The following is a 22,083-nucleotide window of genomic DNA, read 5'->3' on the forward strand; positions in this document are numbered from 1 at the left end:
AAATAAACAGCACAATGACATGCATTGCACAATGATAATACAGATAAATGACGATGTGTTCAGAGTAATAAGCATAATAGAAATAACATTTTTAAAGGAGCAAAACTATCATTAAAATGGATTACAAAGAAGAGAGCAGGGAATCACAGCAGCAGATAAGACAAATTTGTGAACTGTTATGAGACTTCAGGTAGACATATAATGATAAGACTCTTTTAAATACTCAAAATGTGTGACGCAGAGTTTGAGGGACTGTAGGTAAAATATTTCACTGCATCGTCTCCTGTAGCAGTAAAGTAGCACCAGGGGCAGCAGATTTGTATATTTTTTGGTGACATCCAGAAGAGGTCCAAGGGAGTTTTGCTGTGGGAGCGGGTTTGAGGTACAGGCTCTGGGAGTGAGTTTGGGTGAGGGGTGCAGGTTCTGACCTGGGGCAGGGGATTAGGGTGCAGGACAGGGTGCAGACATGTGGGCTCTGGGAGGGAGTTTAGCACCTCCGCACATTTTATAAGAGAAAGGAACTGCAATGACTTCATATAGACATAGAAATTGATAGAAGACTCAAAATGTGTGAGGCAGAGTTTGAGGGAGGGAGTGTCTGGACAATATTTCACAGCATGGAGTCACCTAGCTGTAACAGTAAAGTAGCACCTCAGCATTTATATAAGACAGAGAGAAGCTGCGGTGTCTAAGCATTGACGGTCTAGGAATTGGGATGCCTGCGCCTTTAAGAACACAGCCCCAGGAATCTGCCCTCTTCTCCAGCACTGACACACAGTGTCCTGTGAGGAGAACTAAAAAAGCCTCTGTCCCCTGCACACCCCTATATTTGCAAGAACAGCAGGGGGTCAACTGTTAGCCCCTCTCCCCCTCCCTGGATGGGGGTTTTGTCCCTGCACAGGGTCTGGCAGCGTCTCCCCATGGGCTTAACCCAGGCTCCCACCCCCCATCCCGATTTTTCCCCTCCAGCTCCTCCTCTGCTGCTACCTACAGTAGCTTGATCCCACCAGCCAGTACATTTCTGCCCCCTGCTCAGACCCTGACTCCCCCGTAGCCCCCTGCTGTGATTTGCCCCCTTTGCCCCTTTTTAATACCTCCAAAGACCAGACAGCAAAGTCTGACTCCAAGTAAGGGCAGAGTGAGGGCAGCTGCAACAGCGGATGTTACTGCACCTGCTCAGTTCTGGTGAGCATGCTCAGTAGGGAATTCTGAGAGGGAGCTTTTTGTGTCATCACCGGCCATGCCGTGAACCAAAGTCAGGCCATGTATTACAGCAGATGCTTACAACTTCACTGTCCAATACATGACCTAGGCAAAGGTATTACTAGCATTGCTAACACACAGGTATTCCTAAGAAGCAATAGACACTGGGTATGTGTGTGAACTCACTCCAGGAGATTAGCCCAGGCATATCCTGACCTAACACCAGATAAGAGGGTTTGACAGAAGTCAGGAATGGGGATGTTTTGCCTGAGACACCTGGAGCAAAGTACAAGGGGAGGTAACAAGCAGATGTCATGAGACACGTGAGGTGGGACGTAAGTTGTTTGTCTCAGTCTATAAATGTCGGGGTACCTCAATTTAACCCTTTGTGTGGCCCAGGGGACAGCAGAAATTCCTGCTGCTGACTGAGCTGCTCCTTGGCACTGGGTACACGTGTATTAGTGTATCTGTAACCACAGAACCAGGAGGCTGGAACTGTGCCTTGAGGGCAATAAATCTGGCTGAGTGCCTTTGTCACCAAACTATGCCTGTGGTCTTTCTTTCTTGGTAGTACTATCGAGGTCTGCTGAACCAACTGTCTGGGCAGGGCTGGAACAGCATATGGAGAGAGCAGGCAAGCACGCCGACTGACAGCAGTTTGCAGAGTGCTATGATGGCATGGAGCACAATTTCAGGGGCGGCAAATTTTCCAGGCTTACATCCTCACCTATGCCGCACGGGTGCTACTATTTTTATTGTCCAAACATTTATTTTGATCAAAAAATGCTTTTTATGGATATAAAAATTGGTTAAAAAACCGCTCCACCTGGTGCCCAGTTAAAAACTGTATGATGATACCATGGTTATGGCCACCTTCCTCCCTGGTCCTTCCACTTAGATGGACAACAGTGACCTGAGCTCTGGCTGGATTCTGTGTTGTATCCTTAGGGCCATAAGAAACGATTTGTAGCAACAAATATGATGATGTCACCCATTGTGTTTTGTTCGTATTAGACTGTCTGAATTGGATTACAAGACTTTATTATCTTACATAGAGAAACAATGAACAGGGGATATATATACCCAGGGATTTGCTTTCATCGTTAGTGGATTTTGTGCCTTACACAATGTCAGCTCTGTGCAGTTTCAGAGGCTGTACACACTCCTCACAGAGGGTGAACATTTAGTCAACACCCTGGAGAAAAATACCATTATACTGTGTGTATCAGTGCTGAACATGAGAGAGTGACACAGCTGTCAACATCCTCACTTTCCTGGAAATTGTGTTACATGGACACAGCAGGAGACCACAAAGACTGTCTCAGTAACTCGATGTAGATCATCTCCATTTCTTTTTCACATTAGTGCTGAGATTTTCAATGGGAGTTTTCAACTTAATTTTAATGGGGGCTGACTGCTTAAAACACCCGGGAACCTTTGAAAACCTCAGGCTAAGTTATTCTCTAGGAGTCTCTGCATGTTTTGGTGAAAGCCACATATTTACTAACTGCTTTGAACAAGGCTTCTTTGACCTCTCTGTTTCTCAGGCTGTAGATGAGGGGGTTTACCAGGGGAGTCAGGACCGTGTAGCAAAGAGAGAGCACTTTGTTCAGGTTTCTCAGTGTATCATGTTTCGGTAGCAGGTACACAATCATTATGGATCCATAGAAAATTGTCACCACAATGAGGTGAGAGGAGCAGGTGGAAAAGGCTTTTTGTCTCCCGGTGGTGGAAGGGATTCTCAGAATGGTGGTGATGATACACACGTAGGATGTCAGGGTTAGTAGGAATGGAGGCAGGGTGAATACAGAGACTAATATGAAATCCAGCAATATGACCTGGTGGGTGTCACTGCAGGAGAGTTCTATCAGTGGGATGGAATCACAATAGAAATGGTTAATTTCATTTGGGCCACAGAATATTAACTGTGATAGGAATAAGACAAAGATAGCAGTAGCCAAACAGCCATTTAACCATGATCCAGCAGCCAACTGGAGGCAAAACCTGATATTCATAAGAGTTGAATAGTGCAGGGGTTTACATATCGCTAAATACCGATCATAAGACATTGCTGCTAGGAGATAGCATTCTGTACATGCCAGAGAACCACAGAAATACAGTTGTATGATGCAGCCACTGACTGAGATGGTTTTGTCCCCAGTTAGGAGACTGGCCAGCAACCTGGGCAGGATGGTTGAGGTGTAGCAGGTCTCCAGGCAGGACAAGTTGCCCAGGAAGAAGTACATGGGGGTGTGAAGGTGCTGGTTAACCACAATGAGCATCACAATGAGGGTGTTCCCAGCCACGGTTGCCATGTAGATGACTTGGAACATCAGGAAGAGAAGAATTTGCAGGTCAGGGAGATCCCCGAATCCCAGAATGATGAATTCTTTGATGGCTGTTTGGTTTCCCCAGTCTCTGTCTGCCATTGTTTGAGTCCAGGAATAAAACAATGCTGTGCAATTGAATTGGAAGAACATAGAGTTAAAGGTTAATCAAGTTGCATTAATTAATTCCATAAGTATTCAGAAACTCCCCTTCCTTTCCAGATTGCAGGCTGAAATTTTAAACCTAAATGTAGAGGTCAGAGCAAAATGCCAGAATTCTGAATTTGAGAAGAGAACATTTGTATTCATGTAAACCATCATCTGCCATAATCAGAGCAATCACTTCTGAAAAAGCCCATATCTCTGGTAGCCGAGTACTGATATAGCGGATCAGAATATTTCTTTATCTACTATGATATTCCCTCTAGTGACATCTTAGAGCTTAACAATGTTGCTTAAATGCTGTATTTCATTTCTGGAAATGACTAGAATCATGCCATGTCTTAGGAATCAAAATCAAACAACTAAAATTGGACTGAGATTTTTCAATGCAGTTTAGAGTCCTTAGGCAATGACCTTCTGTTAGATTTATATCTCTTTATTCTACAAATATATCCTGGTATATTCAGCATTTCAGTGCCCTGTAGGAAAAAGAACAATTTGCATCCCCTCACAAGAGATCAGTTTATGCCATAAATTATCAAGTGGAGTAAATTCTCCCTTAGTTTCTCTGGTGGTGATGGTGACATGGTAAGTGACTGGCAATGCCTTTTCTGTTTCCTGACGTTCACTATGTAGCAGTAATAAAAAACAGCTCTTTGTAGGGTGGATCTTAGGAAGGGACAAAAGTAGGTTGATATGCAACCCTAACTGGGGAGTGACCCTCCCCATGCCATAATGATTGTGGGATAATAATACAGGAACAAGAAAGGAATTCAGGGTGGGGGAAGATGCTGTCCCTGAACTTGGAGTCTAGAAACATTCTGGCATGCGTGATTTAGAGTAATAAAGCTCTGTCACCACTCGCCACCCCATTGGGGCACACATGAACCAGATCCCCAGCTGGTGTAAATCAAGGCAGCTCCATTTTTGTCAGTGGGGCAGATCTCCAACTGAGGACCTGTCACAAGATATGGATCTCACGCTCCATCTCTGTGAAAAGGTACTATGAACAGTAACTGGCACTGCTGTGGGAAGGTGAGGCTAAAACTGTTAATGTTCACCTGAAGAAGAGCTCTGTGCAGCTCGAAAGCTTCTCTTGTTCACCAGCAGGAATTGGTCCAATAAAAGATACCACCTCACCTGCCTTGTCCTTCTAATATTCACAAAGCACATTCATGCCCCTGTTTGGAAGGTGGTATAGAAATGCAATCAGGAAGACAGTGCTCACCTGAAACCACAGGACAGCTCAAGCTTGACGTGATGAGCTCTTGTTTCTCAGGACTTGGCTACCAGGACTCAGGATGCTCAGCAGAGATTCTTGTCTCTCCTCTTTCTGCAGAAACTGGATTTTCTCAGTAAAGAGACCTGCAGTGACCTGAAGGGATGAACCGGTAGATTTGATCTTCGTTTGGAAAAGGGGCTTCTCCCTTGATTTACAAAGTGTAAATGCTCCCTCATATTTGTATTCTGCCTTCATGCTTTCTAATATGGTCCCACTTTAACCTTTCTCCCACTTGGTTCATTTTGTGTCTCCAAAGCTTTGTAGCTAACAATGTCCCATGTGACTTGCAATTATACAAGTCCCATTGTACATCATTTTTTAGTTTAACGATCCTTTGTGGAAAATATTTTAGATCATGAACAAACACCAGCTTACATTTTTGGAAGATGCCTATCCAAGGTGATGGGCTGTTATAATGTACAGTAGAACCTCAGAGTTACGAACTGACCAGTCAACCACACACCTCATTTGGAACCGGAACTATGTAATCAAGCAGCAGTAAAGACCAAAAAAAATATGTATTTTTTTAAATCCAATACAGTACAGTACTGTGTTAAACATAAACTAGTAAAAAAAAATAAAGGGAACATTTAAAAAAAAAAGATTTGACAAGGTAAGGAAACTGTTTCTGTGCTTGTTTCATTTAAATTAAGATGGTTAAAAGCAGCATTTTTCTTCTGCATAGTAAAGTTTCAAAGCTGCATTAAGTCAATGTTCAGTTGTAAACTTTTGAATGAACCAACATAACGTTTTGTTCAGTTATGAACATTTACGAACAACCTCTGTTCCCGAGGGCGCTCATAACTCTGAGGTTCTCATGGATTTGCACCACCCTTAATTAGTATTCAAGATATGCCATCGTCTAATGGGCATTTTTGAAAATAGCTGCCCATATCTCACCCTTACAACATGCTGCCACCCACTTTCTCATTATTAAAACGAAGAACAGGAGTACTTGTGGCACCTTAGAGACTAACAAATTTATTAGAGCATGCTCGGGGGTCGCATAACTAGTTAGCATGCCAGAGTCTCGTTCGTTATCGGAATTAACCAGACAAATCGCTCCACCAACTAAGAACGGGAAACCTCACCCGGCCCGGACACGGAAAGGATTGACAGATTGATAGCTCTTTCTCGATTCTGTGGGTGGTGGTGCATGGCCGTTCTTAGTTGGTGGAGCGATTTGTTTGGTTAATTCCGATAACGAACGAGACTCTGGCATGCTAACTAGTTATGCGACCCCCGAGCATGCTCTAATAAATTTGTTAGTCTCTAAGGTGCCACAAGTACTCCTGTTCTTCTTTATGCGGATACAGACTAACACGGCTGCTACTCTGAAATTTCTCATTATTGTATTGGCCACTGAAATCTATTGGTCACGAGTCAGTATTTCTGACCTTCCCCCTCCCTCACTTTCTCTACTCTGCTGCCATTTAGTGTCCATTTCCCAGCATGACAGCCTGTTACTCTGCTCTCCTGTAGTGCATTCTTCTTTTTGCTTTCCCATTCTTAGCTCTCATGTCACCTGGTGCCCATTATTTAGTATAACAGCCCATTTCTCACTACTCAACATCTGCTACTATCCACAGTTCATTAGATGGAATCAAGGTCCTTTTCTCTTCAGTCCTCTTTACTCACCACTTATACACCATGATACAGCTGCACCTCCCTTTCCACTTCCCTCGGTTGCTCATTTGGCAACATAACATCTCCTTTCTTGCCCTTCCACTTTGGCTGCTGTCCATTGGGCAGCACCACTACACCTGTCCCATTCCTCTGCCCTCTAGTAGCCCTAGACAGCATAATTGCATCTCTCCTCACTTCTGACCTACTGCTGGGTGTGCGCTGCTCCAAATTCTAGCAACTAGCAACCAAATCACACAACATCATGATTGCAATATTAGTGGCTATGACAGCATGTACAACAGCAGTGTCTTTCAATGTATTAGCAAGGGTTTCCCTTCCATCCAGTGCATTTGTGTTGATATGGGGTCTGTTTCCAATGGAAACGCATAGATTGAACCTACCGTGACAGAATCCCCATTGCTCTCCAGGCTGAACTTCCATAGACACCTCTGAGAATATAACTGTCCAACTCCCATTTCAAAGTGATTTGGGTGCCTAACTCTAGTAGGTCTCTTTGAAAATCCTTTCCATTGTGTTGGAGCCCTACCGGTCTCACTGTTGCCCAGCTCCCTTACCTCTGGCCAAGCCCTGACATGCTCCTAGTGACTGAACCAGCACTGCCGTGTTAGGCACCACAGGAGCTCTGCCCGTTGGTAGGCAGTAGCTTTGTAAGGCACCTGGGGCTGACTAGACACAGTATCCTGAGAACTAGCCCTCTCGGGACGGGCACTTGTTGCAGTGAGTTTCGGGGACACTCTTTGTAACAGGTCCCCTCCCTTTGAACTTCTCTGTGCAGTTGGTGGCAGAAGAGCAGCTGCTGCCCTGAAGGGCTGCAGGAAGAGTCCCTCTTCAGGGACTGTTTGACAGACCCAACTGCAGAATTGGCCTCAGTTCTATGTGTGCCTGGCAAAACCCCTGCTGGGTATGGACAATCCCAGTGGACCTAGCACGTGCATCTACTTCTCTGTGGTTGCCCAACCTCCCCACTTCCAAAGGCCCAGTGAGCCTGGAGCAGGTGCTTTGCCGGAGCTGGTCCCAGCCGGGCTTAGCCCAGATAAGAGCTATGAGGCTGTTCCTGGTGAAGTGTCCAGAGGTCACTGCTGGGGCCTGGTTGTTTGCATCCGGCCTGTGTGAGCACAGAGAAGGTGGCTGGTCTGCAGAGGGCTATGCTGGCAATAAGCACAATTTCAGAGGTGGCAGATTTCCCAGGCTTACGTCCCCACATATGCTGCACCAGGACTTAGTATTTTTATTGTCCAAACATTTATTTAGATCAAAAATGACTTTTTTACAGATATAAAAATCAGTTAAAATTTGGTCTCCACTCTGCCTAGTGCCCAGTTAAAAACTCCATGATGGTACCACGGTTATGGCCACCTCCCTTCTGGTTCTTCCACTGGGATGGACAACACTGAGTGCTGAGATTTTCAAAGGGAGTTTTCAACTTAATTTTAATGGGGGCTGATGGCTGAAATCACTCAGGCAGCTTTGAAAACCTTAGGTTATTTTATTATGTAGGTGTATCTGCACATTTTTGTGAAAGCCACATTTACTGACTGCTTTGCAGAAGGCTTCCTTGACCTCTCTGTTTCTCAGGCTGTAGATGAGGGGGTTTACCAGGGGAGTCAGGACCGTGTAAAAAAGAGAGAGCACTTTGTTCAGGTCTCTCAGTGTATCATGTTTTGGTAGCATGTAAACAATCATTATGGTTCCATAGAAAATTGTCACCACAATGAGGTAAAAGGAGCAGGTGGAAGAGGCTTTTTGTCTCCCGGTGGTGGAAGGGATTCTCAGGATGGTGACGACGATACACACGTAGGAAGTCAGGGTTAGTAGGAATGGAGGCAGGGTGAATACAGAGACTAATATGAAATCCAGCAATATGACCTGGTGGGTGTCACTGCAGGAGAATTCCATCACTGGGATGACATCACAATAGAAATGGTCAATTTTATTCGGGCCAGAGAATAATAACTGTTGGAATGTGATTAAGATAATTACAGCCAAACAACCCTTTAACCATGACCCAGCAGCCAATTGGAGGCAAACAGGGCCGGCTCTAGGCACCAGCAAAGCAAGCAGTTGCTTGGGGTGGCAAATTTGCAGGAGCGCAAGAATCCAGCATGGGAGCTGAGAACCAACAGGGGGCCCTGGGAGCTGTAGTTCCTTAGTTAGCTCCCTGCCTATAGAGCCTGAAAGAACTACATTTCCCAGCATTCCCTTGGCGGCAATTAACAGGAAAGGGAGGGGGAAGGAGTGTGGAACTGAAACCTCATGCTGCAGCTTGTTGTGAATGGTAGGGACAGAGCCAGCTCTAGGTTTTTTGCCGCCCCCCGACCCCAGCCCTGGGATCCCCCTGCTCCTCTGTGTTGCCCCAGCCCTGGACTCTCCCCCGCCCACACCCCCTGCTGCCCCAGCTCTGGCCACCACCTGCACTCCCCTGCTGCCCCAGCACTGGGATTTCCCCCCGGCCGCATCTCCTGCCACCCCAGCCCTGGGCTCTTCTCCCCCTCACACACCCGCACCTCCTGCTGCCCCAGCCCTGGACTCTCCCCCAAAGAAAGAATTGGGTGGACTAAATGGACAGTGCACCTCTCTATCTGAAGCCTAGCAAGGGAGGTATGCGGATCCTACTCTAATTTAAAATGAAAAGTAAGGGAGGGGAGGCTCTCCTAGGACCTGGGCAGCTTTAGATACAGTACCAGGCACATAGGAGGATTTACACTTCTGAGCCATGGAAGCAGAAATTGACATTTCTTTTCCAGATTTAGCTAATATTCAGAAAGGGAATCTATCACCTGCCTTCCAGATTTGAACACCCTCAAAATTCAGGAGTGCTCAAGCTCAGTTTGGGCAGCTGTTACTTCATTTTTCCCAAATCATACATACTGATCCACTATAACTTGCTGTAGAAAAAGGAGAATAAATTGAGCAAGAAATGCTTCCCAGTGGTTATTAGGACTGGAATTGCTATTTTCAACAGCCATTGCATTTTTTTTTAGTTTTATTTGTTTAAAAGGAAGACAGTGATATTGCATTGGCAAATTCCCCATAGAAACAAAGAATGGAACAAAAGAATAATGAAGGCACCTCAACTTTTCCTCATTTATGTAGGACAGTCTTATAATATGCATCCAGAAAGCCTTCAATCACACAAGCTGAAAATTGTTCCACTTTACTGCAGTTCTGTAACCATATGGGAACCAATCCTGTCTGTGTTCTGTGCACATTCAAAATTCCTGCTGAATGACCCACCCAGGGAGCGAGTTACAAGTGACCTAGGGCTGGGGCTGCAGGAGGGTGCAGTTGGGGGGTGGATGGAGAGAGAGAGCCCCGGGCTGTGGGGGCAGCCAAAAATTTTTTTGCTTGGGGCAGCAAAAAAACTAAAGCCGGCCCTGGAGGCAAAACCTGATATTCATAAGAGTTGAATAGTGCAGGAGTTTACATATCGCTAAATACCGATCATAAGACATTGCTACTAGGAGATAGCATTCTGTACATGCCAGAGAACCACAGAAATATAGTTGCATGAAGCAGCCACTGACTGAGATGGTTTTGTCCCCAGTCAGGAGACTGGTCAACAACCTGGGCAGGATGGCTAAGGTGTAGCAGGTCTCCAGGCAGGACAAGTTGCCCAGGAAGAAGTACATGGGGGTCTGAAGGTGCTGGTCAGCCACAATGAGCACCACGATGAGGGTGTTCCTGGCCACGGTTGCCATGTAGATCACTTGGAACATCAGGAAGAGAAGAATTTGCAGGTCGGGGAGATCCCTGAATCCCAGAACGATGAATTCTGTGATGGCCGTTTGGTTTCCCCAGTTTCTGTCTGCCATGGTTTGAGTCTAGGAACAATAAATCAAGCTGTGCAATTGAATTGGAAGAACATAGAGTAAAATTTAATCAAGTCTCATGAATTAATTCCATAAATATTTGGAAACTCCCCTTCCTGTCCTGATTACAGGCTGAAATTTTAAGCCTAAATGTAGAGTTCAGAGTAAAGTGCCAAAAATCTCAATTCATTTCTCAGGGTTTGAGACACGGTGGGTGAGGTAATACCTTTTATTGGATCAACTACATAGAGCTCTTCAGGGTTTGGCAGATAGGACTCCGGTTCCACTGAGGTTCTTGTCTTTCATCATTCTGCAGAAATGGGACTTTCTCATTAAAGAGACCTGCAGTTACCTGAAGGAATGAGCTGGTGAATTCTTTGATGGCTGTTTTGTTTCCCCAGTCTCTGTCTGTCATGGGTTGAATCTAGGAACAATACCTCTTTTCCTAGATTGAATGGGAAGATGTGGCGGGGCAAGTGCCCCACCCCCATGTGAGAGAGGGCTAGAGTAGGCCGGAGAGGCTGTGCAGGCTGGCAGCCAATCAGGAATGGGCTTACTGAGAGCCAATCAGGGCCCAGATTGGAGGGAGCCAATCAGGGCCAGGCTCAGCCTTATAAGAAGGCTGCTCTGGAAAGGAGCAGTCAGTCTGTCCAAGGCCTTCAACAGGGGAAGGTCTGTCTCCAGGGTGGGAGACTAGCACCTGGGACAGCATAGTGCTGGGCAGGCCCGGGGGAGCAGAAGGAAACTCCAGCCTGGTGTCTGCCAGGCTGCAGACCCTGAGGGGAAGGACCTAGCCGGTGCGAGGGGCCTTAGGGGAAGCGGCCCAGGGAAGCAGACAGACAAGGGGAGAGAAGGAAGACAGCAATGCTTCCGCTAGAGGGTCCCTGGGCCGGGACCCAGAGTAGAGGGTGGGCCTGGATCCCCCTCCCCTTCTCCCCTTGCAGTACACCCAGCCATTGGCCATAGGGAGCGGCCATTATAGACCACGCCAGATCCCTGACAGGAGGGATTAGACTTTGCGGTGTTTGGTTGACCACGGTGGCTGGACACAAAGACTGCTGATTGACCCCCCATCCCCTTCCCCCGGAAGGGGGTGTGGCTGGACTAAGGGGCACTGCTGGAGGGCAGTGGTCCGGAAGAAGCTGCCGCGAGTTGGTGAGCGACGTGGGTTAAGAAGCCAACCGAGGACAAGACAACGGGCGGGATATCACTGAGAGGGGACGCTCCACTGGACTGAGCTTATTCCCAGAGTAACCAGTAGGAGGCGCCGTGGTGGTGAGTCCCAGCCTTGTTACATTTGGTGGAAAATGTGGGCACCGTGGTCTGCCCCTGACACAAGGGGCAGAGCAAAGGATGAGGCAGTTTGTGCCAAGTTGAGAGACTAAGACAGAGACGAAGATGGTGGAGAACAAGGAATTATACTGGATGGCCTGGGTGGCTCGGCTTGTCGAGCAGCAGAGTGAGGTGCTCTGGCTGCTGCGGGGGTGGGCACCCAGACCGAATAGGAGACCAGGCGCCAAGGGCTAGAGGCCAGGGCCTGGGTTCAAGAATGTTACGCCTGTGGGCGAATGGGCCACTTCAGATGGGAGTGTCCCTACTGGGAGAGGGCAGAGAAGCCTCACCCAGACAACGCACCCCCTGTGAGAGGAACAGGGGCCCCTGAGCTTGTTGGGTCTGTGGGAAGCGGGGACACCTAAAGAGAGAGTGCCCCTACAGGGCTCCCAAGGCCCGGTCCAGCCCAGAAGGAAGGGCTAGGGCCCACACAAGCAGGACTAGGGCAGTGGCATGGGGAAGGCGCCGAGGGTGCTTCCACTGCCACACCAAGGGCCACATAAAGAGGAATTGGCCCCTGAGCCAAAAAGGGGGGGCGCCAGAAGAAGCTAAAGCTTGGTCTGCAACTAGCTGCCAGGAAGGGGTAGTGCAGGCTGAGGCCCCCAGAGAGAAGGGGGCTGGGGCAGAGAGGCCCCACTTAAAAGAGGGAACCCACATAGGGGCCGGGAGGGCTGATGTGGGAACCCAAACAGATGTTCGAACCCACGTAGCATCAGAGAGGTCTACGGTGGGGACTCAGACCCTAGTAGTGGGAAGCAGGCTGCTCCAGACAGTGGAGAGCCTGCGGGAGCAAAGGGATGCCTTACGGGCCCAGCTGCAAGGGAAGTGGGGTTGATAAGACCCCTTTCCTTCCTCCTCCCTCCCCCTGGGAGCATTCTTAAGCGGGAGGGTGTGTGGTGGGGCAAGTGCCCCACCCCCATGTGAGAGGGGGCTAGAGAGCCTGCGCAGGCTGGCAGCCTATCAGGAAAGGGCTTACTGAAAGCCAATCAGGGCCCAGATTGGAGGGAGCCAATCAGGGCCAGGCTCAGCCCTATAAGAAGGCTGCTCTGGAACGGAGTAGTCAGTCTGTCCCAGTCCTTCAACAGGGGAAGGTCTGTCTCCAGGGTGGGAGACTAGCACCCGGGACAGCGCAGGGCTGGGCAGGCCCGGGGGAGCAGAAGGAAACTCCAGCCCAGGGTCTGCCAGGCTGCAGGCCCTGAGGGGAAGGACCTAGCCGGTGCGAGGGGCCGTAGGGGAAGCGGCCCAGGGAAGCAGACAGACAAGGGGAGAGAAGGAGGACAGCGATGCTGCCGCTAGAGGGTCCATGGGCCGGGACCCAGAGTAGACGGTGGGCCTGGATCCCGCCCCCTTCTCCCCTTGCAGTACACCCAGCCATTGGCCATAGGGAGTGGCCATTATAGATCACGCCAAATCCCTGACAGGAGGGATTAGACTTTGCGGTGTTTGGTTGACCACGGTGGCTGGACACAGAGACTGCTGATTGACCCCCGCATCCCCTTCCCCCGGAAGGGGGTGTGGCTGGACTAAGAGGCACTGCTGGAGGGCAGTGGTCCGGAAGAAGCCGCCGCGAGTTGGTGAGCGACGTGGGTTAAGAAGCCAACCGAGGACAAGACAATGGGCAGGATACCACCGAGAGGAGACGCTCCACTGGACTGAGCTAATTCCCGGAGTAAGCAGTAGGAGGTGCCGTGGTGGTGAGTCCCAACCTTGTTACAGAAGGACAGAGTTAAAAGTTAATCAAATCTCATGAATTAATTCCATAAATATTCAGAAACTCCCTCTCTCTCCTGGTTTCAGGCTGAAATTTTAAGACGAAATGTAGATTTCTGAGCTAAGTGCCAGGAGTCTCAATCTGAGGACAGAACATTGCTCTGATGGGGGAAAAGGGTGCTGTATGTGGATACCAATGACTACTATAACAGCCCGTTTCTCTGGTAGCCAATACTAATAAACAGAGAAATGATCTGATCTGCCATATCATATACCATCTAGTGACATACCAGAGCTTAACAATGATGCTTAAATGCAGTATTTCACTTCTGACAATGGCCAGAATCATGCCATGTCTTAGGAGACAAAATCAATAAATACATCAACTGAATTCTTGGACTGAGATTTCCAATGTGGTCTAGTGTCTTTAGGCACCGATCTTCTGTAAGAATTAATGGAAATAAATCTAATAATATATCCTGGTATATTCAGCTTTTCAGTTCTCTGTAGGAAAAGAAACAATTTTCACCCCCTCACAAGAAATCACTTTGTCATAATTTATGAAGTGGAGTAAATTCTCCCTTAGTTCCTGTGATGGTTATGTGGTGAGGGACTGGCAGTGCCTTTTCTGTTTCCCGACATTAACTATGTAGCAGTAATAAAATACAGCTCTTTGGAGGGTGGGTTTTAGGAAGGGGCAGAACCAGTCTGATGTGCAACCCTAACTGGGGAGTGACCCTCCCCACTCCATAACAATAATAGAGAAACAAGAAAGGCACTGGAGTGGGGGAAAGATGCTGTCCCTGAACTCAGAGTCTAGAAACAATCTTGCATGTGTGATCCAGGCTAGTGAGCATCACCACTCACCACTCCATTGAAGATGGGAGACATTCCAGAAGACTTTGAAAAGGACAAATATAGTGCCCATCTATAAAAATGGAAATAAGGACAACCTGGGGAATTACAAACCAGTCAGCTTAACTTCTGTACCCGGAAAAAGATAATTGCTTAATTATTTGCTCTATCAATTGGCAAATACCTAGAAGATAATTAGGTGATAAGTAACAGTCAGCATGGATTTGTCAAGAACAAATCATGTCAAACCAACCTGAGCGCTTTCTTTGACAGGGTAACAAGCCATATGGATGGGGGGGAAGTGGTAGTTGGTATATCTTGACTTTAGTAAGGCTTTTGATACTGTCTTGAATGACCTTCTCAGAAACAAATTAGGGAAATACAACCTAGATGGAGCTACTATATATATATGCTGAGTGCATAACTGGTTGGAAAACCATACCCAAATAGTAGTTATCAGTGGTTCAGAGTCATGCTGGAAGGGCGTAATGAGTGGGGTCTTGCAGGGATCAGTTCTGGGTCCAGTTCTGTTCAATATCTTCATCAATGATTTAGATAATGGCATAGAGAGTACATTTATAAAGTCTGCAGATGATACCAAGCCAGGAGGGGTTGTGAGTGCTTTGGAGAATAGGATTAAAATTCAAAATGATCTGGACAAACTGGAGAAATGGTCTGAAGTAAATCGGGTGAAATTCAATAAGGACAAATGCAAAGTACTTCACTTAGGAAGGAACAATCAGTTGCACACATACAAAATGGGGAAAAAACTGCTTAGGAAGAAGTACTGCGGAAAGGGATCTGGGGATCATAGTGGATCACAAGCTAAATATGAGTCAGTGTATCACTGTTGCAAAAAAAGCAAATCTCATTCTGGGATGTATTAGCAAGAGTGCTGTAAGCAAGACAGGAAAAGTAATTCTTCCGCTCTACTCTGTGCTGATTAGGCCTCAACTGTAGTATTGTGTCCAGTTCTGGGTGCCACATTTCAGGAAAGATGTGGACAAATTGGAGACAGTCCAGAGAAGAGCAACAAAAATGATAAAAAGTCTAGAAAACATGACCTACGAGGGAAGATTGAAAAAATGGGGTTTGTTTAGTCTGGAGAAGAAAAGACTGAGAGGGGACATAACGGTTTTCAGTACTTAAAAGGTTGTTACAGGGAGGAGGGGAAAAAATTGTTCTCCTTAACCTAAGAGGACAGGACAATGAGCAATGGCCTTAAATTGCAGCAAGGGTGGTTTAGACTGGACATCAGGAAAAACACTTAAGTGGTTAAGCACTGGAATAAATTGCCAAGGGAGGTTGTGGAATCTCCATCATTGTAGCAGATTGGACAAACACCTCTCAGGGTTTATCTAGATAAAACTTAGTTCTGCTTTGAGTGCAGGGGACTGGACTAGATGACCTCTCTAGGTCCCTTCTAGTTCTATGATTGGAACTCACACTAAGCCGGATCCTCAGCTGGTGTAAATCAAGGTAGCTTTATTTGTGTCAGAGGACCTGTCACAAGACATGGATCTCACACTCCATCTCTATGAAATTGTGCTGTGAATGCTGACCGGCACTGCAGTGGGAAGGTGAGGCTAAAACTGTTAATATTCACCTGAAGAAGAGCTCTGTGTAGCTCAAAAGCTTCTCTCGTTCTCCACCACAAGTTGGTCCAATGAAAGATATTACCTCACCCACCTTGTCCCTCTAATATTCACAAATCGCATTCAAGCCCCTGTTTGGAAGGTGGTATAGAAATGCAGTCAGGAAGATGGTGCTCACCTGTAACTACAAGACAGCCCAAGCTTGAAGTGATGAGCTCTTGTTTCTCAGGGTTCAGGGGCCAGGATTCAGGATCCTCAGTTTCATGGTCCTCTTTCTGCGGAAACTGGGAGAAGGTAGAATGGGGATCTTCTGTTTCCCCTACCCCTTACTCCAAGAACAAGGGGGGCATGCAACAAAATGAAAAGGTGGGCAACTTAAAATCTATAAAATGAAATACTTGTTCACCCAAAGTGCAATTAAACTGTGGCACTCACTGTGATGCTGGCAGACCCAGTGTTAGCTCATGCCAAGGTCCCCCGGTCTCAGCAGGACACTAACAGATACAAAGCAGGAATGAGTCTGGCTCACTTGTGGATTAATATTAATAATATGGGTATTAGAATTATAAGAAAGTGTTGAATGCTTGTCAGTTGCTACCTGCATTAATCATTAATCTCCCCTGTAATGTCTGTTCCATATTGTAATTCAATATTTGAGCGGTTGTAGTGAGCTTCTGTGAGTATGAATCACCACAAGAGAGGGACATTAATGAGTGTGAAGAATTGGTCTTCCACAGACATGAAGCCTCTCCTGAAAAAGGAAATCCATCTCGTACCAGATCGAGTGACCAGATACAAAGTGTGAAAAATCAGGACAGGAGATTGGGGGGGGGGGAGGGTAGTAGACACCTGTATAAGACCAGGGCCGGATCTGGCTTTTTGGTCCCCCAAGCGCGCGCAAAAAAAAAAAAAACGGGGCGGCCACAACGGCAAAGCAAAAAAAACAGAGCGTGGGTTCAGGGGGACCGGCTAGCGGAGGGAACGGGCGGGAGAGAGAGAGAGAGAAGGGGGGTGGCCAGGGCTACAGCAGGGGCGCTAACATGCAGCCCCTCCCGCCGCGCCGCCACCTGCTGGAAGGGCTCCGCTCCGGTCGGTGGGGAGGGAAGGACGAGGACTGCGTGCCAGGCTTGCTGCAGGGTGCTCCCGTCCTCCGGTCCCCTGCGCCGCCACCCCCTACAGGTCGGCCGGAGCGGAATGAAAAAAAATGTGGCCGTGCTGCCTTAGGATTGGGCGGAATGCTGCCTCGAACAATCTGCCGCCCCAAGCACCAGCTTGCTCAGCTGGTGCCTGGAGCCAGCCCTGTATAAGACAAAGTCCCCAATATCGGGATTGTGCTTATAAAATTGGAACATCTGGTCACCCTAATACCAGGTGTGCTATGGGTGGATATTCCAACTGGAATTTCCCTACAGCTGGATTGAGAAACCATCAACAAAAGGACTAGAGACTTATTGTTCTGCTCTCCTCCTTATGAAGATGAATCATGTGAGTGGTCTGAGTTTGCAGCTCAGAGCAGATGGCAGGAGGGGGATAAAAACCCCAAACAAAAGGAATTAGGGATCTCTAGGCTGCTTGGATGCTCAGGGCAGGGTGTTTCTAGGCATTAGCAAGAGATCCCCAGCGGCTTAGCCTGGGTTAGCCCTAAAGGTCACATACAGCTTGCTGCTGAGAGAAGCCTGTATTACCTTTTGAAACCTTAGACTGTGACTCATTCATGGGTCTGTTTTCTTGCTTTAACCTTTGTAAATAACTCTCATTTCCTTCAGGGCCGGCTTTAGCAAGTGCGGGGCCCGATTTGTGGGGCTTGTACTCATCGGGCGGTGCTCCCAGTCTTCAGTGGCATTTCGGATTGCCACGCTCCAGCCGGGGTTGCAGGCCATAGGGTTGCTGGGCTCCAGCCAGTGCTCCGGACGGGGGAGCAGGGCCACTGGGCTTCCACTGGCGGAGCAGGGCCACAGAACTTGCTGCACTCCGGTCAGGGGAGCGGGGCTGGGGGGCTTGCAGGGCTCGGGCCGGGGGAGCAGGGCAGCGGGGCTTGCCGCGCTCCAGCTGGGGGCACGGGGCCTTCTTAGGTGCAGGGCCCAATTCCGGGGAATCGGTGGAATCAGCCGAAAGCCAGCCCTGATTTCCTTTTCCTATTTAATAAATCCTCCTATACAGTAGTTCACTATAGGATTGGCTCTCAGTGTCATTTTGGCGTGAGACCTAAAGTGCAATTGACCTGGCGGAAGTCAGGAGTAACCTGAATATTGCTGTGATTCTTGGCGTAAGGGGCCATGTACCACAGATACGCTCACCTGGGGGGCAGGACAGACCAAGAGGACTTTCTGGGGAGACTCTGTCAAGGCTGTTTTAAGTGCCTGAGGAGTTTGCACTCGGTGCAGTTCGTTGGTGCAAATCTAAGTTTAGACCTGACAACCAATGAGGGGTTTGTGCCCTGGTTTGTAACTGTCTGTCCTGAGTTTGGCACTCACACTCTTGCATCCCCATTGGGAGCATCACACTCACTGCCACAGGAAGTCCTTGATATGAAGGACTTAACTAGATTCCAGAAGAGATTGGATGATCCTGATAGCCATATAAATATCCAGTTATCATAATTAATGGCAACAATAGAGATTGGCTTAACCCCCAAAACATGAGGTTTTATATCTATTCCAAACTGAGCTATTCTAGACCAACATGACACATGTGAGGAGAGACTATCCCAGAACTGCTATTGCAGTGTTCTGACATTTGCCTCTGAAACAGCTAGTCCTGCTCGCTCTCGGAGAACGGTACTGGACAGGTTGGTCCTTAGGTCTGATCTAATCTGGCAATTCCTATATTACTACGTTCTCTTAAAGTGATCCAGCGAAACCCCAAATTCCAGCTAGTTCAAGAAGCTACACTTTTGATATTCAGCCTCTGACAGGCTGTTCCCTGAAAAAAGTTGACCTGGCGCAGATTACTTCAGAACACTTTTTGGTGAAGATCGATACAAAGAAATCATTTGAGAGGAGATTGTCAAACTGTCTATAGGATTGGGACATTAATTCTAATTGGCGATTAGGACACCCAATTCCTAGGTGCCTTAAATCTCAACCACAGCAGCTCTGCAATGTGTATCTTATTTATTCCTGGGTTCAGCTGACTCATGGATTCTCTTGCAACCTGCCTGACTCAGATATAATGAAACAGTTTTTATTTACTTTTAACTAAAACCATTTGTTCTTCAAATTCCCTCTCATCCTCCCCATTTCATTCTTATACTTCACCCACCTAACATGCCATTTTAATGTTCCTTTCTATCAGCTTCACTTAGTTTTGATTTCCATTATTCTATTCCAGGCTTCACCCTCATTATCTTGAGCCAGATCCTTAGCTGAGGACCTTTCACAAGACATGTATCTCAATTTCCCCATTGTTAAATGGTGCTATTAACACTGACTGGCACTGCTGTGGGAAGGTGAGGCTAAAACTGCTAATATTCCCAGAGACAAGGTGAGTGAGGTAATATCTTTTATTGGATCAACTTCTGCTGGTGAGAGGGACAAGCTTTTGAGAGTTAGAGATCTTCTCTCTCTCTCCAACAAAACTTGGTCCAATAAAAGATATCACCTTGTCTCTCTAATGGCCTGGGACCAACACGGTTACAACAATGCTGCCAATTATTTTCACAAAGCACATTCCTGCCCCTCTTTGGAAGGTGATATAGAAACACAGTCAGGAAGATGGTGCTCACCTGTAACCACAGGACAGCTCAAGCTTTGAGCTTATTTCTCAGGGTTTGGTGGCCAGGACTCGGTTTCTGTCCCTGAGGTAATTGGGTCTCATCATTCTATAGAAACTGGATCTTCTCAACAAAGACACCTGCATCTACCTGAATGGACGAGTGGCTGCTGTGATCTGTCTTAGAACATGTTCTTCCCCCTCCACTTACAAAGTGCAGAGTCCTCATATTTGGCTGCGTCTCCCTTGATTCCACCTCTGAAGAGGTTGAGCCTGGGGAGTCAGCTCTGTGTTTTCTGTGCAGACAGTACAATCCACCAACCTCCCTCACCCAGAGGAATCTTCTTTCCGATACCAGCTGTATGAGGTCACTGCTCTGCATGGCTGAAATGTAATGCAACGCCCCTGGAGTCCATGGCCATAGAAAGCCTGAGACTACTCAGCAATCTTTGCTCATGTCAATTGTACCATTGTCTTCAGTGGAACAATTGCATGAGGAAAAAATGGCTTAGATGACTCAAGCCTGCTAGATTGGGTGCTGAAGCCAATTTAACAGACTCACTGGAAACTGAATGTAAAGTAAGTTTAATACATAGTTTGCAACTGAAAGATTTGGATGAAAGAATCTCTCTCTCCCACTTACACCCTGTAGCGAGGCAGTCTGTCCCCCTGCCACCCCGGAGAGGGCCGAGCCTCTCTGGACACCAAAGTGGGCGGAGCCAGCAAAACCTGCACCCACTCCTCAGAGATCAGGGCACAGGACAGGAAGTATAAAAGCCCGACTCCAGATCTCACTTGGAACTCAACCACCGGAGTGACCAGACGCTTGTGGCCTAGCTCTCGATGGGAAGACCATGGCGATCGACGGCCGACACGAGAACTGGCCAGAGCAGCCAATGCCTGATGGTAGCCTGAGCCCAGAGACGCTGCCAAGCTTACCGCTCACCTGTTACCCCAAGGAACTGCCAGGCCTACCGCTCGCCAGCTACCCCGAGGAGCCCATGGTGTGTGACCCCATGGAGGATGGCCTCAGGACCCAGGTACCTCTAGAGGGGGAGATAGAAAGTAGCCCGGGGGCAGCCGACCCAAGTGTGGCTGCAACACTGCCAGAGCCAATGTCAGTGTGTTGCAGCCAGGATCCCCACTGACACAGCAGCGGGTCTTCTGCCGCTGCTAAGGCCCCGGGCTGGGTTGCAGTGGAGTGGGTGGGCCTGTGTGTCCCCCCCCACCCCGCCGCCAGCCACCTTGCAGGTGGCAGTCTCCCCCTCTCCCCGGCTGCTCAGAGCCAGGAGCCTGGGGCTTGCTTTTGAACCTGTTTGCTCAGCCTCTGCCTGAGGGCCTGAGCTACTGACTGTTTGTTGCCCGCCCTGATCCAGGGCCTGGGCTTGCTACTATTGAACTGTTTGCTCAGCCCTCGCCAGAGCTGCTGACTGTTTGCCGCACAGCCAAGCTAATTCCCCGACACACCTGACCAAAGTAGCGAGGCGGTCTGGCTCCCCGCCACCCCGGAGAGGGATGAGCCCTGACCGAACAGCCTACACACCCCCAATGGAAATATTTTTCCCAAGGAACTTTGATGTTATCGGTAATTACTAATGTTGGTTTATTTAAGAATATTCTCACCCTTCTGCTGAGCGGTAGCAGGATTCAGGATCTTGCAGATTGGTTTCCCACTGGAAAACCAGTGATGTAGAGTCTGGGTAATTTCTTAATGTAATGTTTTTCTTTTTACACTATAGACATCAGTCCTGGAACAGAGGTAACTACAGACAACATGCTGGAATCCTCCTTTTAGGGATCTCAGCCCATACATCAGGAGCAGGACTAGCATGCAAGGACCTTCTCCCACACAATACTTTCAGCCCAGGACCCTAAGGATGAAAGCTGGGTTATCACCAGTGCGTGGGAGCTGGGCAGGGCAGGGTACTTCTCTGTATGACCTCTCTGACAAGTGTAGCTGTAATTCTCTCTAATGCTGTTGCATCATGAACTAACGTCCCATATTTTCCATGCAACAGCCCTCCAGTCTGTATCCTAATAGCTATTGCAATAGCTTCTCTATAGCTCCAGTGTCATTCCTGGGATGTGCCCTGTGGGTTGCCTGACCATTCTGTGTGTTGGATTCTCATTTCTGAGAGGTTCCTGCCTCTCCCAAAGGAACAGAAAATAAATCATTTGAAATGGGAAAGGAAATCTTCAGGATTCTCAGTCTACTGAGGCGATGCACAGTGCCCACTTTTGGGGAAAACACTGTTTTAAAGTAAACTTCTTAGGTTTTCTGATCTTTGCTTTGGCCCATGTTCATCCCAAGCATCACTGAGTCCTCAAATCTGTACCTGCAAAAGTGCCAGAAAGATTGTAGAAATGACAGTTTGGCAAAGTTTTCCATAAATGTGTCCTTTTATAGTCAGCTCTTTTTAAGCCCCTCCCTGGTGACAGAATGGAACCTG

At 47.8% G+C, this 22,083-nt stretch overlaps 1 protein-coding gene across 1 annotated transcript; it reads right to left on the reverse strand.

The window, feature by feature from the left end:
• Positions 1-2,666: 2,666 nt before the first annotated feature.
• Positions 2,667-3,683, reverse strand: LOC135974662 (olfactory receptor 6N1-like). The gene has a single exon (XM_065563076.1). It carries the CDS (start codon positions 3,681-3,683, stop codon positions 2,667-2,669), a length of 1,017 nt encoding a protein of 338 aa, XP_065419148.1.
• Between the last annotated feature and the right edge of the window lie 18,400 nt (positions 3,684-22,083).

Source organism: Chrysemys picta, chromosome 12 (assembly GCF_011386835.1).
Source record: "Chrysemys picta bellii isolate R12L10 chromosome 12, ASM1138683v2, whole genome shotgun sequence".
In the NCBI taxonomy this organism is placed as follows: Eukaryota; Metazoa; Chordata; order Testudines; family Emydidae; genus Chrysemys; species Chrysemys picta.

What these genes read in the sequence shown, in the direction of transcription:
- LOC135974662 (XM_065563076.1), bottom strand. Translation starts at nt 3,683, where the DNA reads ATGTTCTTCCAATTCAATTGCACAGCATTGTTTTATTCCTGGACTCAA.